The 24,838-nt window shown below is 40.0% G+C and overlaps 2 protein-coding genes across 5 annotated transcripts in view; one reads left to right on the top strand and one right to left on the bottom strand.

Annotated features, from left to right (window-relative positions):
- focad (focadhesin) overlaps nucleotides 1-15,857 on the bottom strand; it is a 66,754-nt gene extending 50,897 nt beyond the window's left edge. Inside the window, exons 1-5 of the mRNA XM_028563762.1 lie at nucleotides 15,754-15,857; nucleotides 5,593-5,664; nucleotides 1,901-1,975; nucleotides 1,244-1,398; nucleotides 776-874 (exon numbers count right to left, since the gene is read on the bottom strand). Of these exons, the coding sequence (XP_028419563.1) occupies nucleotides 776-874; nucleotides 1,244-1,398; nucleotides 1,901-1,975; nucleotides 5,593-5,649 (386 nt within the window). The 5' untranslated portion in view covers nucleotides 5,650-5,664; nucleotides 15,754-15,857. The remainder of the gene's footprint in view (nucleotides 1-775; nucleotides 875-1,243; nucleotides 1,399-1,900; nucleotides 1,976-5,592; nucleotides 5,665-15,753) is intronic.
- A 2,271-nt stretch (nucleotides 15,858-18,128) lies between these two features.
- The window catches only part of mllt3 (MLLT3 super elongation complex subunit), a 142,480-nt gene continuing 135,770 nt past the window's right edge, over nucleotides 18,129-24,838 (top strand). For all 4 annotated transcript variants that reach the window (XM_028606271.1, XM_028606272.1, XM_028606270.1 and 1 more), the window contains exons 1-2: nucleotides 18,129-18,275; nucleotides 19,142-19,322. In XM_028606271.1, the coding sequence (XP_028462072.1) occupies nucleotides 18,264-18,275; nucleotides 19,142-19,322 (193 nt within the window). In that variant the 5' untranslated portion in view covers nucleotides 18,129-18,263. The remainder of the gene's footprint in view (nucleotides 18,276-19,141; nucleotides 19,323-24,838) is intronic.

Raw genomic sequence — 24,838 nt, 5'->3', positions numbered from 1 at the left:
ATGGTTCAAGGGAGTACACGAATGCAGACACTTCAAGGTACGCAAGATCAATGTCACGCGTAGTGTTCTGGAGTGTTTCCCCTGAAAATCGTAACGCAACACAAGCGAGAGCTGTGGCTGCTACGACATGAAACAACAAGAGAAACTGACCCCTTCAGTGTGTTCACTTCCACTCAAAGCAACCACGGCTGACCAGTTTGACAAAGCTTTAGCTGAACGCGTCGGCATCTTTATAACACTGATACCGAAACCCGGTTACACTATGGAAATATACTATATATATATATATATATATCAAAATATTTTCCCTCTCCAACATAAGTCAGGAGAGGTGTAGTATATTGCCAGAGAAGGCAAATATGGTCATTTTTCTGCAAAAGAACTGCCAAAGTTTGAAGCTTGTTGGCATACCAACTCAACATTTATTTTGTTGTTACTTGTTAATAGTGGAACTGTTATTTGTTAAACTATTGTAGTTATGTGTTAGGTGACTTAGGTTTACTTATTATATATTGAAGTACTTTAAAACATTAATATATTGTTAAATTGAAATTTTCTATTTAAAAAAACCCTCCATAAAATAGCCTTTCTTTGATATCATTTTTCAGTTTTTCAAGAATCTGAATCGTTTTTAAAGTACCGGTTCGGCATCGGAATCGTACACATCCCATGATCACCACAGCAGTCATGGAAACCTCCACCGTTGAGCATCTTAACTGGGGTTAAGTGGGGTGTTTGTGCCAGCAGGGCCAGGCGTTGAGGAGTGAAGACTGACCTGATGGAGTACGGACAGGTGAATGCTGTTTCTCTGTCCCTTTGGTCTGCCTGCATCTGGAGCAGCCGTCCAATCACCTTGATCAGCCCCTGGACATTTCTGTTCACAGTTCAAGTCAAAAACAGATGACAGAGAATATCAAGACAGACTCAAAACACAATGAAAGACAATCAATATTGATAGATTTGTGTGTTCAATAGGCCGTGGCTGTTACAACATAATTGTCGATCACAGTCATTTTGCATAGCCGTTGGACTGAGGAACTAGGATGGACATTATTTAGTATTTTCTGACATTTTTAGACCAAACGATTGATCAAGCAAATAGTCGTCGCCTATCGACTAAGAAAGTGGTTCTCAAACTTATTCTGCAGAGCCCCTTTTTGTAGATACAAACACTTTCGAGCCCCTGAAGAGTGATGCTAGGTATGTGGACCTTGCTTGGTAGGTGTGAGTGTGTTTAGCGTACCTAGCAGAGGGCAGGAGGTTGAGGACACTGTTGAGGACGTAGTGCAGGTCTGCGTGGCCCTGCTCCACCAGCAGCACAATGGCATCGCAGACGGCTGAACGCACCAGCATGCAGTCACTGCAGCACTGCTGCCACAGAGCCTCCAACGCTAGACCCTAACACACAGCAACAACACACACAACTCTGCTTTGGATCACATTTAGCTTAAAGATACCATTACATAGAACATGGCCCTAACCTGTGTCAAATTATTCAGTTGTCGATAAAGAAGGTACAGAATTCCCTGTCCGTCATACTTTCAGTCCATATTCACATTAGGAAACATTGCATTTTAAACAACTTAGTGCTATGAAACATTCTCTTGTCAAAGGCAAAATGACATAGGAACTTTGAAATCTTAAAAAAAATATATTAAGAAGTTTGTGGAAATGCTACAGTAGTAGGTATAAACTCAAACCAATTAAACAATCAAACATTTTTGACACTTCAATCAAATAGTCACCTTTTTTTTCAATGACTGACATCTATCTGCTTTACACTTTCAATTGAACCCTTAGTGTGTAAGGTCACGCCCAAAAAACATGTTAAAACTGGAAATATTTCCCACTTAGCAGTAAAGAAGCCATTTAATGGGGCCTTTAGGCCACCAAAGCTCACCTGGGTGGTGGACTGGGTGATTTGCCCATTTGGCCCTTTCTCCTTTAGCACAGCAGCAACAAGATGTCTCACCGTCTGGAAATCAAAAAGCAGGCCTTGTTGTACATTTTTGACTGAAGGTACTGTTTCTAGTGAGCTTTTCTTCTGGTTTCTATTGGTTTTCTTAATATCTGTCTTTTTAGTATCAAATACTCACCTTCTGTTGGTCAAAAGTGCTATCCTAGCTCACTCACTGGCTAATGACAAACCTGCCTTTGGCTTCTTCATTGGTCTGAATGTCTTTGGTAGTTTGGTAGTGGGACGCTCAGGGAGTTAAATCTTCAATACATAAATGCCAGAGAGCTACTTCTCCTGACATTGGATAGGAAGATCCAATTAATATGTTTTATGTCACTTTGAATCTCTACTAACCACCACTTTGCAATGCAGTGAACTTCAAATCACAGGGACATTTGACACAAAAAGATATTTTGGTGGAAACATCAAGTGATAAGAACACTACAGTTACACCTATGAGTTGGTTGTCATCACAGTGATAGTATGGGAAATACATTAATTTGCTTTCTTTTCTGAGAGTGAGATGAGATAATTGATATCAATATTGTATGTGTGTGTTGTAGCATAAAGACTGGATGCTTCCAGGTGAAACAGATAGCCAGGCTCTGTCCAAAGTTGAACAAGACTAGGTGGGAACCTAGTATATGGCTGGACTGGGTATGTTCAATGTGCTGAATGTGGCCACAATTGTAGCAGGGATAGTCAGCGGAGGTGTCTGTAATGTGAATTATTGGATACTAAAAGTTTATCTGCATCTTTCTGTAGTGGCCCCAGTAACTGAAGTAGCACATCACATGACATGGTTAATCAGAATTGGCCTTTAGGGGGGTGACAACCAGAGGTGTAGTGGTAAAAAAAGAGGTGGGTAAACTATAACTTCTGTGATCAGGTGGACCACGACGTGGTCACCCGGTAAGGTGAGCCACTGCCTACCGGTGTATGTGTATGTGTATCCTGATGACATCGCTAGAGGCTATCATTTGACGGTACTACCAAGGGTATCACTGGTTGTTCCCTCATAGGTCACACAATCACTATTCAATTCATACATTAATCTAAGTTCTTGTTAAAGAGACTCAAGAAGGAATAATATGGTTGAAATCTATAAAGTTTACTAAATGACAAAACAGAGAGAACAAACATATTTAAGAGAAATATATAGGGAGGCTCATACAGTATCCAGGGCTTCCAATGCATAATACGTAATGATTATGGGTTTAGGGATTTGGGATTATTTTCATAGTTGATAAATCTGTTATTTTCTCAATTAATCGATTAGTTGTTTGGTCTATATGTCAGAAAAATGTGGAAAATATGGATCAGTGTTTCCCAAAAGTCCAGGATGACGTCCCTAAAATGTCTCGTTTTGTCCACAACTCAAAGATATTCAGTCACAGAGAGAAGACACTAGAACATATTCACATTTAACAAGCTGACATCAGAGAATTTTTTACTTTAGTCTTAAAAATGACTCAAACAGACTAATTGATTATCAAAATAGTTGTTGATTACAGTTTTTAACAATTGCTAATGTAGCAAGTGCAGATTGACGACAGAAGGATGAATCTGGTGCCACAAATTTTAATTTAAATATAACTCAGTTTCTGTAATTAACAGAAGAAAGACAATTTAAGTTGCACAGTACTTTCCACAAGCGTAATGGCTGCCGACATTAACAGACGCTTTTGCAAAACCTGTTACTTGTAACATGGGCTAATGGGAAAAGGTAGAGGTGACTTGATGAGTCAGTGGCATGAATCTACGTGAACCAAATGTACCTCAAAAACATGAAGTTTAGTACTGTTTTCCGAGCTCACCCACTTTGGGCTTGTAGCCGAGGCCGTTTGCATCAGGAGGGCTGCTGTCTTGACGGTGCTTAAACAATTGCCAGATATCCATATTTACAATTCATTCATCATTACATGAGACATGTAGGCTAGTTTGGGCTAGTGACCATAGACTAAGCTAGTGACTGACGAATCTGGATGCAGTCTGCTGCTTCCTGCTGCATACGCTGGAGATGCTCGATGGTGGTATAAGCCCCCAACGTTGACTTGAAGGCAGTGCTGCGACCATTGACTTCATGACTTCAAGGCACCTAACATTGCCTAATCCTTGTGACTTCCAGGCATAGCTGCCTGGAAGTCGACGTTGGAGGCTTAAATCACCAAACACCGCAAGAGATTGGACAACACAGACAGTAACGCAGCACAATATGAAAGACTTCGTCTTAGGTTTAACAACCTATGAAACTAATAATGAACAATATGAAACTAAAACGACATAATAATAATAATATTTAAGCTTAATTTAAAATGGCTTAGGAACTATAGGCAATTTAGAGTTGGATAAACTCAATTTAGAGGTGGATAAACGCTATTTAGAGGTGGATAAATGCTATTTCCGAATTTTGGGAGGTGCGTAAATGGCATTTACATGCGTTTAGCCTCCACTACATCCCTAACCGCACAACAGTAAGCATGATCAGTCCACGTACAGTAAAGGCAATGAGTCTGGGTTACCTTATTTGACAGAAATCTATATGCATTTGCCTATTATTCCTGACATTTTGATAAAAAAAAAATGTCTATTATGCTTGAGTAAATTAAACACCAATAAACAAAACTGGTTAAAAAAAAATATTATTTATATTGAAATACCACCGATAAAATCACTGGGAGAGTCCGGTACAGCCTGACTCTGGAGGTAAAACTGAGATCAGCGCCCTTATTCAAGTTTATGTTCTGCTTGTTCAACCGTTGTTTGGTAAATTGCTCTTAAACACAGTTGAAAAATTCCTCTATGCAGGAAAAACCTTGGTTAAGATACGTTTTCTTTTGATTTAATGAATTCAACAATTTCAACAATGTGTTGTACTGGCTCTAAAGTATAACCCAGATTCTCCACTGGGCTCGTCTGTGCTGCGTTCCGTTCCGTCCTCCGCCACGCTCCCTATCGCACTGGGAGCATCTCAGAAGCGTAGCGTCTTGCTGCTCGACTCACAGATTATATTGACTCTACAAGTACTTTACAGAACAATCAGGTGTTTATTAGCTAGTATCTACCTTCCACTTCAATCACTCCTGTAATTAAACTTCATGCTTCTCTTTACTGGTGTTGTCTTTATAAAAAGGATCTGTGATGTCGGTTATGTTTTTCCACCTCCAAGATGAATCTCTCGTCGTCCGTGGTGATGTAGAGGACGACATTGGGGAGGGGGTGTTTTGGTATACTGACTAGATGCTCTCACTGTTTCACTTCCTGTCTGGCTGTCTGAATGGCCTGCGGCTCGCGTGAAAATAGACCTGCCGTGTATCTTTAGCTATTTCTAGCATGCATGCGTTTTCGGCGCGGCTTGAGCTGCACCTGAGACGTGCGTGTCACGCAGGCAGTGTGCAAGCTCTAACCTGTTAACATGGGAGCCAAAATAAAAACGGACACGCCACGCACGCTTCTGAGACCGCGCAGCACCCGGAACGCCTGGTGGAAAATAGGGGTTACTTTGTCATTAATGTTACTTTGTTAAACAGACCTGTAGGTTACATCCCATGGTAATTATGAACTCCAGCCACAGAATGAGGAAGGAACTTGATGTGGACCACAGACATAAGTCTGACAAGGAACCAGTAGCTTACCTGGGCTTGTATGACAGGGCTGGGGAAATCAAATCCTATCTTCAAACTCTCCGTCATATCTGCTGGTCATGCCTAAGAGCAGAAGGAAACTCCATGAGAAGAAGTTAACAAAGCGTAATAACAGTAGCCAGTGTTAGAATCCCAAGGCTAGCCTTCTATTGAACTCAAGACTATCACATATCAATGTGTGGAAGTGATGCAGCCACCTGTTGCTTTATAGGCTGGAGAAGCACTACTTACAGGTATTCACTGAGCGACCCTTTCACAGCTGATCCCTGTCATGGGTTATCAAATTATGAGCCTGAGGGCATGACATCATTTTGCATTAAATTATTTACAAGCCATCAGTATAGCCCCCCCCACTCAGGAATTGGCAGGTTGCTGAGCTGTCCCCTCTCAGGTTGTGTGATTAGGCCTGCATACAGGTGCTGACCACCAGCCGCCTCAGGCCTGCACAGCACAGCCCAAAGCAGCTCAGCTTCAGAAGGGAAGATTTCATACAGCTTCTCAATAGGGCTGGCTATAGAAATCCCTTCATTGTTTCTGGTACTGACTGAAATATGTCTGCAGCTGAGTATCAAAAACTAGTATTGGAAGTTGGCACTCAATATACTGTATCTAAAGTCAGATTGTATGTGGTTTACTTCTTAATCAGATAGTTCCAAATTTAAATTCAAATCACATTTAGCCAATTTAGAAAACACAATTAGTTCTGAAAACTTAACCAGTTTATTTAGGACAAAATTGTCTTTAGACAACATTCAACACTTAAGAATTAGACTTCTCTTTATTGATCCTTTTGGGATGACTCCCGCAAGGAAATTCGATTTCCAGCAGCAGATTTTAGCAGCTTACAAAACACTCTTTAAATAAAGAGGTATAAAAAAAACACAGTATAGAAAAAATATAGTATAAGAATAACAATAAACTTTTAGCTAAATATTTTTACAAAAAAATAAACAAACCGTAAACAACAATAAACTACAGATAAACCATACATACAATACACAGTCATATATATATATATATATATATATATATATATATATATATATATATATATATATATATATATATATAAATAAATAAATAAATAAATAAATAAATATATATATATATATATATATATATGAATGACTGTGTATGGTATTGTTTTATGAGCAGTTAGAGTTAATTCAAAAATATACTTCTCAAAGTTTGGTATATAAAGAAAGAATAGTTATGGTGCCTGTGCCAAAACGTGGGGATGTATGAGCAGTAATGTTTAAAGATTATTTTTTGGGGGGATACGGGACACATTTTAATGTCAGCTACAGCTGCAACTACAAATTACTACAAATTATTTTCATATGGATTCATGTGCTGATGTTTTCTTAACTTCGCAAATAATTGTTTGGTCTATAAAATGTCAGAAAATAGTCAAAAAAGTTCAAAGAAACCGTGAAAGATGGCCATCATCACAAGTTCAGTTTGCTTGTTTGGTCCAACCAACAGTCCTACAGCCAGAGGAATTCTGTTTACTATCACAGGAGGCTAATATTACCAATAAGCAGCTGGAACCAAAGAAGGGCATTTTGCTTACATTTTGTGGTAACTGACAATTAAACAATTGACTAATCATTTCCGATCTAGTAATGTCATACTGACTAACCTGTTTTAGGTGGGTTAGAGTGGCATTTTGATAGCATTGTGTGTATTCTTGAGGCCCGAACAAACATGTTGAATGTATTTTCTTACTCATAAACCATGTAAAGATGATTCTTTGGGTGAAGCACTGACTGGGCCAGTGGAACACCTTGACACTGTTAGAAGAATGTGTACTGGTCACCCATGTGCTCTCAGGCTTACTGCATTTACAACTACTTTGATAATCAACAAGTCATTTGAAGTAATTAATCAGGACAAACTGCCAACAATTCCTGTGTCCAGCATCTCCATTGTGAGGATTTAAATGTTTGTTTTGTTGTGTGTTTTATATTGTAAATTCTTCCTGTTCAGGGGTCTCATTTATAAACGTGGCATACGCACAAAACGGGGCTGAAAATGTGTGTACGCCAATTCCCACGCAAAGGTTATGATTTATAAAACACAAACTAACGGGAGAAAGCGCGGTTCTCCACGCAAACTCGGACCTATGCATACGTACATTTTGGAGACAATGGGAATTGGCAATGCAGATGGTGAGGTGGTGAACTGAAGTCAGACTGCAGAAAGTAAACGTGGGAATAATGATTACTTGTAATATGTTCAAGTATTGATGCCTCACACATATTTTTTCACTCCATATCATCCACGTTACCATGAAGATTAAATCCAGCAGTGCTATTTGCGCTTGTACTGAGTGATACTTGTTCCATAAACACCTTGTAAAATGCAACTCAAAATCTTTAAAGTGGTGATAGAATGATTATATAGGGTATTTCACACTGTTCCTTATGGTCTCCTAATGAGGTATGTAACATTGGTTGGGCTGAAAACCTTCTGGTTGATATTTTATTGGCCCTTACGCATCCCTGTCCTGTGTTTTGGCCCTATTTGTAACAAGAGCTTTTCTTCCAAATATGGTATGCTCATGAATATTTAGATGAGCTGCGCGCTGATTGGTTGAGCGAATCCCCAATACACACACATTAGAGACGCGACAGAATCTCATATTCCAGACACTGCAACGTTTCATTACCAAATTCACTTCGGAGACTTTTTTATGCGAGAAATCAACAATATAAAGCTCAAATATGGGCCGTTTTACGAAAATTGATGGCCAATTGCAAATTTGTTAAGACGTGTCGGACTTTAGGAGCTCCACACAGCCTGACGAGAGAGCGGCAGCCTGCTGGGCTCCATACCCAGGGCAAAGTCACCCTTTGTGGATACTGCACTACCGGGTCTCCGCGGCCGGCTGCCGGCACAACTATAATATATTTATGGTTTGAATTTTGCCACGCCACTTATATAACATCTACCCCAATTTCTTATAAAGCTAACCGCTGTGTCCGATTCGATTTTAAGGCATTTTTATGAACGGCAGGCGTCTTGTTAGGACGAGCAGCTAGCTAGCTATATGTCCCATTCAATACAATGGGAAACGATTGCAGCTAGCTAGCTACACTTTCGGCATAACTATAGTATATTTACAGTTTGAATTTCGTCACGCCACTTATATAACATCTACCCCAATGTCTTATAAAGCTAACCGTTGTGTCCGATTTGATTTTAAGTCATTTTTATGAATGCAAGGAGTCTTTTTAGGACGAGCAGCTAGCTACCTATATGTCCCATTCAATACAATGGGAAACGATTGCAGTTTGAATACACTTTCGGCATAACTATAATATATTTACAGTTTGAATTTCGTCACGGCACTTATATCAGAGCTACCCCAAGGTCTTACAAAGCTAACCGTTGTGTCCGATTTGAATTTAAGGTATTTTTATGAACTGAGGGGTCTTGTTAGGAGGAGCAGCAAGCTAGCTATGTGTCCCATTGAATACAATGGGAAATGTAGCCGCATGTCACTGCTGGTATGTCAGTGATAGTCTGTAGGAGTTTGATAAGGATGTGGCTGCTAGAAGTTTACTTTGTTACTGAAACTAATAATAACTCAGTCATCACTATCATACTATCATTATGAAGTAGCTGGCCTCTTCTCTAATTTAAAGACAGGTCAGTTAAACCTCAGATAAACTTTGTACAGCATGTGTTCCAGTGGTTTCTACAGCGTACTGTATGTACCTTACAGCAAAACAATATGGGCCGGCCTGTACTGCTACCTCTGCATTAGCAATAGGAGAGAGGACAATGCATGAACAGTGTTGAGCCAACAGGGCTTTAGAAATGACAGCAGGAGGCTTTACTGTGGGACACTGGCTGCTGCGCTCTGCACAGGACAGACAGGCACAACGCACTCTCTTTCAGGGCCATGGGAAGGCCTGATCACAATATAGAGCAGCAACACAGGTGATTGGATTCTTTAACATATGACACACTGACCTGCAAACTATGGAGTGGTGAAAAGGGTGAGAAGATACAAAACATAAATCAGGTAGGAGACTGGAGGGATTTGGTTATCATTCCTTCTTTTTACATTTAATTAAGAATCCAAAATCAGAAGATGAAAATATGATGTATTATGTCATTATTTGCTTATGAATCCAACCCAAATTTCAATTTCAAAATCAATTTTCTATGACCAAGTCAAAAATAGAAAATGAAGAAAGGGGCCATGGACGGATTTGATTTGGATATTGAATGTGTCTGGTTTGTGTGAGTGGGGGGTTGCTGACCTGTTGGTGTGTTGCTCTTGGTAAACCTGTACGAAATACATCTGGCCGATGGGTCCGTGTACTTTTTCGTTCATTCGATTTTCATTTCATAAACAGGTATTAAAAAACAAAAAACAAATGGTTATTTGATTTTTGTTTTAAAATACATTTGAAATTGAAATACAAGGCGTTTTTTCTTTTTCATGGTCGAAATAAGATAGGAGAAAGTTTAAATATGCTTTGATTTTCAATTTCTATTTTATATAACAAAAATAAAATCACTCGAAAACAGAAACGAAAAAAGTCTTGTTTTTTCATATTCAGAGACCGGATGTTGTCATTTCCAAGGCAACAGCGCCAGCCTAGCCTAACAGTGTTGCTTTCAGCCCAGGCTAAAATTACTTTGGAAACCTGTACCCTTGATAATGCTTGGGGGGAATTTTATTTCATAATGTCACATGTATTTATTACCCTCTCTCCCTGCCTCCCCCTGACTCTCTGTCTCTTCCCGCCGCAGACAACTTCGCCCCAATCGAACCAGCTGAGGAAACAGACTTTCAGTTCACGGCTGTAACGTTACCGTTACGCCACCGTTAACAATACCAGCAAACTTTCTGTTGCTGCCGTTAAACTTGCTGATCTGGCAGAGAGTCACCGGGGGTTCGGGATCAGATCATGGGGATCAGACCTCCGGTGCTGGGTCTAATATTCTAATATTAGCTGCTGCTGCAGCTAGCTAGCAGGTAGCCACCAGCCCTGTAACCTCGGTCCTCGCGGTTCGCTTCCCGGGACTGACTTTGCAGAGCTGGCGTTACCCGCTCTATGATCAATGAGCAATGATTACCAAATTTCTCTCTCATAACCACTGAAAACTGTCAAAAATCTAACCCAATGGACGTAGCTGACATTAAGGGTTTCTGCTTCATTAAGGGATATTGTAAGGAAAAAGCTTAATGTACCTAACAGTGATCAAAAAATCTAACCCAAGTCATGGACGTTATCTGACTGATAACTGACTGATCATTGTTTAGGTACATTAAAGTTAAGCTTTTTCACGTTAAGCGTTTTAGAATGTCCCTGCTGCAGCTGAGGGAATCTGTAGCTTTTTGCCCCCCTTTACATAAATATACATATGGCTATGAAATAGATCATGAAATACATAAATGAGGAAATACACATGAACATAGGCATTAGTCATAATAGTTAAATAGCCTAAATACATGTATGTTTTACTTATATTTATTTCGAGGGACTTTTATTTATTCCATCTATTTATATGCACGTTATATTTAAAGGAAGTTTGGTTATCTCACAGACTCAGACTAAAAGCATATAGTGCATCATAGCATATCACTATCTGCAAATAAAATATGAATAAATCACGAGCGCGGCAGATTCCCAGCTCAGCTAGAGCGGGTAACGCAGCTCTGCAGACGGACCAGATCGAGTCAGTCGTCCCGGGAAGCAAACCGCGGGGCGCGAGGTCACAGGGCTGGTGGCTAGCTGCTAGCTAGCTGCAGCAGCAGCTAATATTAGAATAGACCCAGCACCGGAGGTCTGATTCCCATGATCTGATCCCAAACCGCCGGTGACTCTGCCAGATCAGCAACAGAAAGTTTGCTGGTATTGTTAACGGTGGCGTAACGGTAACGTTACAGCCGTGAACTGAAAGTCTGTTTCTGGCGTATAAATGTCTCGCATTCTCCCCTTCACTATCTCCGCTATCTATTCTGCCAGGGCATATTCTGCATCGTTAAAAAGCGCTAATGGGAACCTTTATTGATTCCTCTTGGATGTTTCTCAGAGAAGGAAGCCTCTTTCTATTTCCTAACAAGCTATTAATAACAATCAGTTTACAGGTCACACTCAGTAATGGGGGAAAGTGAAGTTTTTTCCTAAAATAGATTTGTTTTAAATTTTTCCTTTTATGCACCACAAACTAAACTGAAAGGGAGGCAGACAGCTCCGATAAGAATATGTTTAAAGCTGACAAATGAACACGTCTGCTTCCTCTTTCTCTCTTCTTCCCACTTTACACACGCACTTAGTGGAGGTAGATCACCAGGGCCGGATGGAATTCCACCTGAATTTTACCTCACCTTTTGGCCCCTCATCGTCCCTCTGTTATTAGACATGATCCTTTATTCAATCAGAGTGGGATCATTTTCTAGGGATGTTAATTCGGCATTAATCTCACTACTTCTTAAAAAAGGAAAGGATCCAGTTGAGTGCTCCAGCTATAGGCCTCTTTCGCTTTTAAATGCAGATTTAAAGATTTATGCGAAATTACTGGCCCGGCGGCTTCAAGGCCATATGACAGGACTGGTTCATAGTGACCAGACAGGGTTTATAAAGTCTAGACTTGCTACAGATAATGTCAGAAGACTATTACATATTATAGATGGTGCTCAAGGCTTAAGTTCCCCTGCCGCTGTCCTTTCACTTGATGCAATGAAGGCCTTTGATCGCCTGGAGTGGCCATTTCTGTGGTCTGTGTTAGAGTTCATGGGGGTCGGCTTGCAGTTCATTAATATGATCAAGGTGCTATATAATAATCCAACAGCTGTAGTGCTTACAGGCAAAACTAGCTCTTCTCCCTTTCCTGTCTCAAGAGGATCAAGACAAGGCTGCCCTCTTAGCCCTCTGTTATTCGCCCTTTCTCTTGAACCACTGGCGCAAGCCATCCGTGGCTCACCCACAATCTATCCAATTTCCATTAGGGGAACACTCCATCACATCTCACTTTATGCTGATGATGTATTATTGTATATAAATAACCCTGTGCAATGTATCCCACATGTTTTGTCAATCTTTGAACATTACGGTAAACTTTCTGGCTTTAAAATAAACTGAAAAGAGAAATCAGCTTTGTCACCTCTAAATCAGGCAATGTGTAGTGTTCTCTTCCCTGCATCTATTCCGGTCACTAAAAGCTTCACTTATCTGGGGATAGATATCTCTTCCTCCATACAGACAATCATTAAAAACAATTTTTCTAACATACTTGACAAAGTTGTGGCGGATCTGGACAGGTGGGCTAATCTGCCAAATTCACTTCGTGGCAGGGTAGCCCTAATTAAAATGAATATTCTGCCCAGAGTCAATTTCGTCAGCTCGATGCTCCCCCTTCCCCCGCCCCCTCGGTATTGGAGCAAATTACAGTCAGCAATAAATAGATTTCTATGGCATGGCAAACGATCTCGCATTAAGCTCACCACTATGCAGCGAGAAAGGCAAGCTGGCGGTTTGTCCCTCCCAAACTTCAAGTTCTATGAGTGGGCCTTCACACTTAGACCTCTCCTATCCTGGTTTCAATCTGATGCTCAAGTGTCTTGGCAAGCTTTGGAGGAGCAGATGATAGCACCATACTCGTTTACTAACATTCTGCATTCCAAAATCTCACCCCATCACTGCTGTCTGAGATTTGGTCCTATGATTTCACATTTGCTACTGATCTGGAGGGTGGAGAAATTAGCTGGTTGCCCCTTTGTTTGGGACCCACACTCTCCAATATTTAACAATGAGAGATTGTTAGTTGGCGGTCGTCCTATTCGATATCCTGATTGGGAAAAAAAAAACTTTGCACTCTCTGTGATATTTATGGGGAGAGGGGGTTACTCACTTTTCAGAACATATGTCTTAAGCATGGTATCCCACGTACCTCCTTTTTCTTTTATTTGCAGCTGAGATCGACTTTAAAAAGCAATGGTGCCCCTTTACACGCCCCTCTTACACCACACCCTCTTCAAAAATTGTTCCACTCTGCTGGGAGTACAAGGGGTTTTGTGTCGAGACTATACTGGATCTTGCTACGGTATGCTTACAGACCCCTGGCGTTGGACACAGTGTGGAGGAGAGATGTTCCAGACTTGGAGCCTACATTTGACTGGGATGAAGTGTGGATCAGTGTGGGCTTAGCATCCAGAAACCCTGATCATCAGCAAATACATTACAATTATATACACAGGGTATATTTAACTCCTAGGAAGCTTCATCTGATGAAGGTTACGGATGATCCTACGTGTACTTTCTGTTCCTCCAAAGTGATAGGCAGTTATTCTCACATGTTTTGGGAGTGTACCCCAGTGGCCGACTTTTGGAAGATGGTTGCCTTTAATCTCTCTAGGTTGTTTAAGATTAGACTGCCCTGCTCGCCTGCTACGCTTATTTTGAATGATCTGTCAAGGCAGGGTTTGACTCTGAATGAGAGAAAGGCATTGCTGGCTGGACTTACGGCTGCAAAAAAACTTGTTGCCACACGTTGGAAACCTCCACATTCACTCTCTTGTCGAGCTTGGGTTTTAACATATTTGGATATTGTTTACTTGGAGTTGTCGACAGCTAGAGTTCACGGAGAAAAAGAGTTAGCAATAGAGGCTTGGCTTTCACTTATAACTACCCTCCGCGGGCTTCAGGTTTAATATGTCACCGAGAGTTGGAGTTCTGGATCCAGGGGGTGGGTGGGTTATGTCTGGGGTTTTATTTAGTTATTCTATTTTTTTATTTATTTTTCATTTTTTTTATTATTTTTATTTTTTTATTTTTGTTATTCATTCTTTTCTTCATCTTAGCTCTAAATCATATGTTTTATATATAGGTAGGTGTGTGAATATGTTTTGTGCTCTATTTCTGAAGCGTATACATACCTGTCTCTTTAAAATAAAATAAAAATTTGATCACAAAAAAAAAAACAGCTGAAGACACTACTATTCAGACAAGCTTTCAGTTGACTGAGCTATCATGTTTTTATGTTTTGTAGGATGTTTTTTAAATTGTTAAACTTGCTGCATGTAAATCACTTTGTGATTCTATCTGTGATAGGTGCTATATAAATAAAGTTTACTTACTTACTTACTTACTTAAAGTAGGCCTATAATTATTACTGCTGTTGTGATAAAAACCATCATCACTCAATTTACTCTTTTGACTATTTGACGTGCCACCTTGCTTCCACACTATATGAAATTTAACTCCATATTATAGCTAACGTTACTTAATAAACTACAATAGCATCTAGCAGTTGTTACATCAGCTAATCAGCTAATCAGCTGATGTAACACCGGCTAGATACTATTGATGCTTTTGCCATTGAATGATGGTTGTTGTTATGAAACATGCCGGTTGGTAGATTATATTTGTGCCGAATGAAAGGATGCTTTCTGCTCTGTCAGGCAATGCTTTCAGTGGTGTTTTGTGCATTGCAATCTCTTGCTAACAAGTTAGTGAAAATTAAGTTGAGAGATTTTTAAATGGGGTTTAGTGTAGCGCGTTCTCTCAAGCTAGTCAATCAATTAATTTGTATTTGTCCCATGAAATCTTAAGAGGTAGGTAAATTACCAGTGTATCTAGTCGCTGTTATGTAGCTACCTACGTGTCGTACATAGCTACAGAACCAGTAACGTAACAGAACTTTAGCACAAACTTTTTTGGACAAGATGCTACTAATAATAAAAATAAAACAACATACAAGCTAGAAAATTAAGATATAGCTAGCTGAAGTGGTGTTCTGACGATGTATAACGTTACGTTGTAGAAAAATGCTACAAATCGATAGCAGGGTCTATTGATTGTGATTACAAACGGTAATACATTTTACGTTATTGTAAGAATATGCATAGTTGTCTACTCTGTTAACGTTATAAAATCTTTATGTGAGATTCCAGGGGTAGCGTAAATTTACGTTAAATCCCAATATAACGTTAGCTAACGGTATTAGTAACGTTAGCTACAATGGAGTTATTAACACAGAAGCTAAAGCTATTCAACTGGCCGTGCATTTGTAATAATAAAGCCGACTGGACTGTATTCCTCCTGTAGCAGAAGGAGTAACATTTTAAGTCTCTCAGTCAAAAGTAAATCAAAGTTATACGTTGCTATTATGTTGCTGCCTTAACTTTACCTCATTCATCCAGCCTCCGTCAAACAAACCCGCATGCAACTACGGCGAGTACCGAGGACCAAAACAGATTGAGACCAAGCTGTCACACACCATATCTTTCACTGCAATTCATGGTGGAACAACCTTGTCACAATGAAGACGTTAATTAAAACGTAATGAGGAAGCATTGAGACATGTTAACATATATAGCTATAAATAAACACCAGAGCTTGTATTCAGTTGGGTAAATAATTCACTTATATAATGGACTATAGGCCTAATGCTTGTATACAGAGTGAGATATGAGGACTCTAGGAATTCAATGGCTACCTATATTAAAATGAAATGATTATTGTTTTGACCTTTATCTAATAAGGTTTCTTCCATGAGTTTGAGATCAAATTTTCAAGTATGAACTGAGAAGGCAAGAACTTAAAAATAATACAGAATACTAAAGTAAATAACATTAGAATATGGGCCCAATCAAAGTGTGTGATGTGTGATATGTGTGATAACTATGCTTTTGGTAACTATTTTTTAAACTTAAAAGTTTTCATTTTGATTTTAATATTGGCAGCACTTTCAAATATGAAAATACAATATACATTTACAATATTCAATTAACATTGTTTTTAATTTTTTTTATTTATCTCAACAAATTGTGTATAATGGGAAACCAAACTTCAATTTGATTACATTATTTTATTCTAATATGGGTAACAACAGAGTTCCACACAATGGTAATTTGCAAAATTCAGATTAGCCTACATGGTTTATAAAAGACAAAAGGTGTTGACGATGTATTGTTGTCACAATAACTATTTTAATCACACTAAAAGAACACGTCTCGTATAAATTCACCGGTTTTCCCCCGGGACTGGAAGGCAACATAATTACAGGATGGTTGCGGCCACCTGATTGGAGGCCCGTCTGTCTGCTGTTCTCTTATTGGCTCTTTGCTTCTCGTGCTCTGTCTGCAGCCCCAGCCAGCCCAAGCGGGTACAACAACCTGCGCGTGCGCTTACCCCTCTGCATTAGGTTAGCAGAGATATAACGGAAAAAAGAGAACTTTACTTTCAAAATAAAGGAATGGAAAATGATGGACAAGAAAGACTATTGTCATTGAATAGTTTGTCAGGTAATGAAGCTGTGCTTTATTTTAATTGTTCAACAGTTTGGCCTAAGCACAAGGTCCAGAATGTTGTGCTATGTCCCTGTAATGTTGAAAGTTAAGTAAGAGGGGCAGCCTGGCAGCTCACCTGGTAGCGCGTGCGCCCCATGCTCAGTCCTTACCGCAGCAGCCCAGGGTTCGAGTCCAACCCGTGGCCCTTTGCTGCATGTCTTCTCCCGCTCTCTCCCCACTTTCCTGTCTGCAAGTGTTCTATACATTAAAGGCCCACAAAAAAAAATCTTAAAAAAAAAAAAGTTGAGTAAAAACTATCGTCCTAACCATGGCTGGTTCTACAGTGGGTGAGCAACCAGGGGCCAGCATACGTATATGAAAGTGTGAAAATAAAACTAACTTTTATTGGAAAAATCGTGTTACTGCTGCAGTCAGCTACACATCGTGAGCTTAGAATTATAAGGTTCTATCTCCGTTTAGGTAGTTCTGAGATATTGAGCATCAAAGTTTTTACATCCCAGCTGGCAAAACTGTTATGGAGTATAATCTACTATTAATAAACATTCCGCAAACCAGCAGCACAAGTGTCTTATATACATTTTGATTGGTAGATTATGTTAAAAGATGAATAACTGTTGTAAAGAAATGTGAGAGCAGTGACTGATTTATTGATAACATGGACATTACAAAGAGCAGCCATTACATTATGGTTGTTTTACACAGCAAGGTCTGTTTTCTATGTGATGCATACATCAATAAACTTGTAATGGCAAACTTGTGAATGTCCACCAAGCAAAGGCAGAAAAACATTTTGTTTTTACAGGTTGGGCCCCTTTTACCCTAAACACCTAGGGACCAATGAAGGTCCACTCTTCAACCATGTTGATCATTCAGTATTGAGTATCACAGAGATGCATCCAGTTTTCCAACTTCCTCACGCTGGTGCTACATTGTAACATTGTAATGTGATGAGGTGGATTTGTATATGCTGATTTGAGTATTTTAAAGAATTTATGTAACAATAAGTTCCTCACCAGAGTCAAAATGTTCTTACTGGCATAGCATTTAGAGTTTCATATTGTGAAATAGTTCTTAGGCAATTAAATAGTTAACTGAATAAAAAAGAAAAGAAACATGGTATAGCCTACTTGAATAACTTGCTGTATTCTGCAATTGACGGTGATACACCCTGAGAAGGGCTGCACTGCAGGGGTTTTATTTTGAAAGTCCCTAGCGGAATTTTTCTAAGTTATTGTGGGGGTTTTGACAGCCGGCGAGGCTTTGAAAGTCTTGAGTCCGACTTCAGTCCAGGAGAGACCATGTCCGCCGTCATAGGCAAACTGTACTCACCTCTACTCTCATTTAAAACTCATTATCCATGAAATAACAGTAACGCGGGGCCTGAAGAATGGCCAACTCGGTAAGTAGCCAGTTGGAGGATTTGCTTGCCAGTCCCCTCTAATGGAGTATATTTTTGGACATTTTGCTGTTTTGTCACACCGGAGGAGTCGGTGGTTTTTACTCCGCAACGAGGATTTTAAAGACGTAACGTTACAGCTAGCTACAGCCGATACGTGCCGCTATGTCCTCAATGAACAGTGTTACGTTAACGTTGACGCAAAATTCCGCTCAGAATCTTGGCAGTTTTTATATATTTCTACTTATCGCTTATCTAATGCATAAATTAAGGCAATTTCCAAATAAGGTTACGACCCATCCTTCAATTCATTAAATTCAGCAAAATAGGTAAAAGGTAAACTTTTGTCAAGTTTGGTCTTGTAACTTTCTTTAACGTTACATATTTTATTCATGTCATGTATCGCTAACGTTAACGTTACCCTTCGTAGAAAACAGTGGGAGCACATTTCAGTAGTTTTTGGAAAGGTGTAGGCTACTGCTCCATGAGTGGAAACGTAAGGCTATATGTTATATGCTATATATTTCTGCACAGGCCTAACATTACTTAGGCTAATAATTTAAAAGTCGTAAGTCAGGTTCACGCAGGTGTGTAGGTTAACTTAGATTTGTCGAAAAGAAACGTTTCATTCACTTGCAGATTTTTGAGTGGAGTTTTCATGACGTTCTCGCAGGAAACAAGGACACAATGTAAAAACTGGAGTGAAAGCACCATATAAAAATAATAATAATAGAATTTCTTTAACGTCGGCGTTCGGAAGGCGTTTCTTTGGCTAGAAATTATTTCCATATTCTGTCAAACACGTGTGTTGGTTTGTTCAAAGTTTTTCTTGAATTGGAGCAGTTGCCCAACATGATTTTCTTTGGCAGGGGGCTGTTCAGGTAAAACTCGAACTCGGTCATCGTGCCCAGTTCCGAAAGAAACCCACTGTGGAAGGCTTTACCCACGACTGGATGGTGTTTGTCCGAGGACCAGAGCACAGCAATATTCAGCACTTTGTGGAGAAAGTAGTTTTTCACCTGCACGAAAGCTTCCCTAAACCAAAAAGAGGTAAGATACTTATATTCTGCTTTATTTAGTCCTATTGAATGTTTTCTTTGGAACTATTTCTTCACGCAGCTGGCTCTCCTCTGTGTGTGAGGGGGAAACCTCTGACCATATCAGCATCCTCAGGCTCACGTGTCCTTGATCAAGCCTTCCAGTCCCTGGAGCTGACTGACCTCTGACAGAATACAGTGGGCTTCCTTGGTTTTAAGTTCCTCTGTGATGTTGGAATAAATTGCTCAAATGCATTTTGTGGAGAGAAGTGCGTTTTGGTTCTGTGAGCAGAAACCGTAGTGCAAAGTGTTGGTACTATATAGTAGTGAATTAAACAAGTTATGTTTGTCTCAGAAGACAGAAAGGAAAGGTTGAAAACAATATTTAATGATGCAAAATGCATTTTATGGCCTCTTGTCTCTTTGGAGCATTTTAGTCTTTCTTTTAAACGTCACTCAGATGTGTTGGTCTGAAACATACCTCATGTTGCTTTTGGATATGAAACAGACCAAGCTTGTGTAGCTGCTTGATTTGGGTGCTGTGAAGCTACAGCAGAGACCGTTGTCCATCTGAAATGAAGACAGATTCAGCAACTGCACATCAAATGTTTTCAGAAACACGTTTCGGTGAATTTCTTTCGTGAAATAAGAGATCGTATTCCAAACGAACCACCATTATGGTCTGTTTTGTCAGTAGCGTCTCTCCTTCTTTTCACCATGGTTACATATGTGCTTCTTCCTATTGGTCAATGTCCAGGAACATATCGTAGAACATGTCACACTAGGTGGAAAAAGACAAACCATTGTGACATGCTAGACTTTCTGCGTGGTGGTGAAGCGTCCCAGACGATAGATGGCTGATCTCTGATGATGTCACACTACCATAGGTAAGGAATGTTTCCTTACCGGTCCGACCCTCATAATCCGGTATGACTGTGAACGTTTGTCTGCGACGTGTCTGTCGACTCTTAATCGGCCTGAGTTTGTGTAGTCGGATCCTGGCATAACGCTTGGCATCAGTCCATGGTGACCCATCTTGTTGCTCCACATGGAATTACATTAGGGCTGGTTTTTAAAAAATCCATTTTCCCAATCAAATCGATATGAATCATCCAAAATGTATTCATAAAATCCAGAATGGATCTCTGTCTGTATTAACACTGCACCACATGAGGAAAATATGCAATATTGTTGTTGAATATGGCGATAACGATATTACTTGCAATAAATAAACTGATATAGAAGTGTTCTCAGTTCATGTCTTTTCAGTTCTGCTGCTTTCAGTAGTGCTGGTTGAATTTGAAACAAATGAAAGGAAATCAGTTCCACCATTCTTTTATTGAACATTGAATTGAATATAAAAGGTAGCATGAAAAAAAAGAACGACCATTTTAAAGTGCAGTTTTCTGCTGATATTTACACAAAAAGTCTCTGAGTGTCTTTTGCGATGTGTCACAGCTATTTGCGATGTGTTTACTTTGTCAGTTGATATCGATGACGATAAAAAAAGATATGTTGTGCAGCCCTATTTTGAAATACAGATGGTATTAACTGTAATCTGTTTCCTCTTTATAAAAACAAAAACAGGTCTTTGTACATTTTCATTTGAAAAGATTAATGCTCTGCTATGAAGAATAAGGAGAACAAAGCACTTTTAGCTGGAAATAATCACTTTTTTTGTTTTCCTGAACTATTAGTTTTTAACACTTATAATCTTGCAAAATGGAAATAAGGGTAGAATAGCCTTTGAAAGTACACTCCATAGTGCTTCCTCAGCAGGAGGCAAACAACACAAACCTCTTTGCTTTATGAAATAAGTCCTCTAAAATTGCATTACTATGTTAGGTAAAATATGACTGGATTCTTTATGATGTTCGCCAATAAAATAAAAATGTCATGTGTTCACTTCTCCTTCCAAGCCACGGAAGCTCAGAACATATTGGCTAGATGCATGATAGGTAGGGCTGTAACGATATGCAATATGAAACCAAATTCGCGACCCACGAACCTGTGTTGCGCTGTGAGAAGTCAGAATCGCGACACACCCCTTCCAACTCCCAGAGTTATCCTTCCTGTCCAGATCCAATGCTACCACATCTGGGATTCGGCAGGGAGGAGATTTTCGGCACAAACACTGGTAACGCTAACGGAGGTGTAACGTTACAAATGGCCGCTGTTCTGACTCGGGTGCCTGGGTCTGTTTCGCGATGGTTCAGTTAACTGCCGTTAGTGTTCTTAGCACCGGAGTTAAGTGCGGGTCTGGATTGCTGTAATGATAGTGACTGGCTGCTAGCTGGCGGGGGCTAACTGTGGATGTGTCCCCGGGCTGGGGCTGTTGTCAGCTCTCATCCCGACTGAAGCCTTGCAGCGCCGGGAGAGGCAGACAGACAGGGCTGTGCTTAGCTGGCTAAATTCCCATTAGATTAGTCATCTATCTATACAATTAACGTTACTGATGAATTTGTGGGTTAGCCCAGAGTTGTTAACCGTGGTCAAAACAATCCTACTAAAAATAACTGAGCGTGTTGAATGATGTCATAATCTTATGTTACCCACCAAGAATTGGCTAACGTTATAGACCAAGCATTAGCATTAGCTACTTGTCAACCAGCACCTTTTTATAGTAGGCTGCCTCCTGCTGCTCACTCTATGCCTCTGTCCCTCTCTCTGAATCTGCAGCATCCTCTTCGTCCCTCACTGATTCTTCTTTTTCCTCATCTCCTTCACTTATTTCCTCTTCTCCTTCACTTATTTCATCTTCTCCGTCACTTATTTCCTCATCTCCTTCTGTGGTCTTCTCCTGCTCTGACCCTCCATGGTCTCTCCAGTTTACTGCCTTCTCCTTCATTTCCCTCATTCTCTTCCTCCTGTGTACTTCTTTGAATTTTCTTAGCAAAAAAGCTGGCAATATCCCACCTTTAGCCTTCCTTTTCATGTTTAGGCTCCAGCTAATTTCTTCAGCTACTCTGGCCTGCAAAAGTCGATATGTGAAAAGCTGTGGTTATTCTTGTATTACGTTACACTGTAGGGCCCTGTAGCTAATTAGTATAACAAATATAAAATCAGAAAATATTTATTACATGCACACAACAGTTATGTTTAGGTTACTTAATCCAATTGTATTTGTGCAGCATTATTGCTGTGATATGTGAGAGGAAGTGGATTTTATAGGACTGCTTAGCTAATCAAATAAAAATGATCATCTCCCAACTGGCACGGTATTGTGTGTTTCGCTAAAACGGCTGCCATCCGTAACATTATGGATACAAACAAGATTTTATATTTTATATTAAGCTGTTCTTGTGTTTACCAAAATCAAAACTAATCAAAGGGCAGAGTGCTCTTACAAATCACGAGGGAGCGATTTGACTTTTGGCTAACGTAACAGACTCGCTGTTTTTGCTGATGCTGAATCGTCTTTTAGCATACAATACATTCATTACAAATGTAATTTGAAGTTAAACATGTGTGTTTAAACTTCACCTGGGGAAACTGACTTCACCTTCAGAGGCTCGGGGGCAGTTCAGTCTCTCCAGTCGGGTTGCAGGGCCATCATACCGCAGCAGTATGTGTGTGAGCCAGACTGGGCAAACGCCGCTTGCACGATTGAATCAGGGACGTAGCTAAGTATTTGAGGGGCAGGGGGCTAATAATACATTTAAAAATTAAATTGTTCACTTTTGGTAAATGTATTGTTTAGTTCACTGTTTTGAGAAGCCTGTGGACATAGTGGCAGGTTGTTTTTACAAGTTCAGTTTTTGGATCACCAAAGTTAGGAGGGCAGCTGGGGGGGCTAGAGTGCCCCCCTGTAGATCGGCCCCTGCCAAGAAGCGAACGTTAGCTAACCCTGCGGTTCCTCTGCCTTTGACAGCATTTCGTTTTATCGTTATATGATTTCAGTATTGACCAAAATAATCATGATTATTATTTTTTCCATAATCGAGCAGCCCTACTACTGTCCCACTGTCCCAGTGCCCATTGCCCACTGCCCTCTGCCCCACACAAGCTTTAAACTATATCAATATAAATGGTATTGTCTAATCTCAAATACAGTTTCAAAATATATATATATATAGATATAGATATATAGATAGATATAGATATATATCGATATAAGGTAAAATATCGATATACATGTAAAACGTCACTCAGATGTGTCACAGCTATTTGCGATGTGTTTACTTTGTCAGTTGATATCGATGACGATAAAAAAAGATATGTTGTGCAGCCCTATTTTGAAATACAGATGGTATTAACTGTAATCTGTTTCCTCTTTATAAAAACAAAAACAGGTCTTTGTACATTTTCATTTGAAAAGATTAATGCTCTGCTATGAAGAATAAGGAGAACAAAGCACTTTTAGCTGGAAATAATCACTTTTTTTGTTTTCCTGAACTATTAGTTTTTAACACTTATAATCTTGCAAAATGGAAATAAGGGTAGAATAGCCTTTGAAAGTACACTCCATAGTGCTTCCTCAGCAGGAGGCAAACAACACAAACCTCTTTGCTTTATGAAATAAGTCCTCTAAAATTGCATTACTATGTTAGGTAAAATATGACTGGATTCTTTATGATGTTCGCCAATAAAATAAAAATGTCATGTGTTCACTTCTCCTTCCAAGCCACGGAAGCTCAGAACATATTGGCTAGATGCATGATAGGTAGGGCTGTAACGATATGCAATATGAAACCAAATTCGCGACCCACGAACCTGTGTTGCGCTGTGAGAAGTCAGAATCGCGACACACCCCTTCCAACTCCCAGAGTTATCCTTCCTGTCCAGATCCAATGCTACCACATCTGGGATTCGGCAGGGAGGAGATTTTCGGCACAAACACTGGTAACGCTAACGGAGGTGTAACGTTACAAATGGCCGCTGTTCTGACTCGGTGCCTGGGTCTGTTTCGCGATGGTTCAGTTAACTGCCGTTAGTGTTCTTAGCACCGGAGTTAAGTGCGGGTCTGGATTGCTGTAATGATAGTGACTGGCTGCTAGCTGGCGGGGGCTAACTGTGGATGTGTCCCCGGGCTGGGGCTGTTGTCAGCTCTCATCCCGACTGAAGCCTTGCAGCGCCGGGAGAGGCAGACAGACAGGGCTGTGCTTAGCTGGCTTAATTCCCATTAGATTAGTCATCTATCTATACAATTAACGTTACTGATGAATTTGTGGGTTAGCCCAGAGTTGTTAACCGTGGTCAAAACAATCCTACTAAAAATAACTGAGCGTGTTGAATGATGTCATAATCTTATGTTACCCACCAAGAATTGGCTAACGTTATAGACCAAGCATTAGCATTAGCTACTTGTCAACCAGCACCTTTTTATAGTAGGCTGCCTCCTGCTGCTCACTCTATGCCTCTGTCCCTCTCTCTGAATCTGCAGCATCCTCTTCGTCCCTCACTGATTCTTCTTTTTCCTCATCTCCTTCACTTATTTCCTCTTCTCCTTCACTTATTTCATCTTCTCCGTCACTTATTTCCTCATCTCCTTCTGTGGTCTTCTCCTGCTCTGACCCTCCATGGTCTCTC

This window comes from Perca flavescens, chromosome 19 (genome assembly GCF_004354835.1).
Source record: "Perca flavescens isolate YP-PL-M2 chromosome 19, PFLA_1.0, whole genome shotgun sequence".
Lineage (NCBI taxonomy): Eukaryota > Metazoa > Chordata > Actinopteri > Perciformes > Percidae > Perca > Perca flavescens.
The sequence above is the reverse complement of the archived record's forward strand: the minus strand, read 5'-3'. Positions and strand labels throughout refer to the sequence as shown.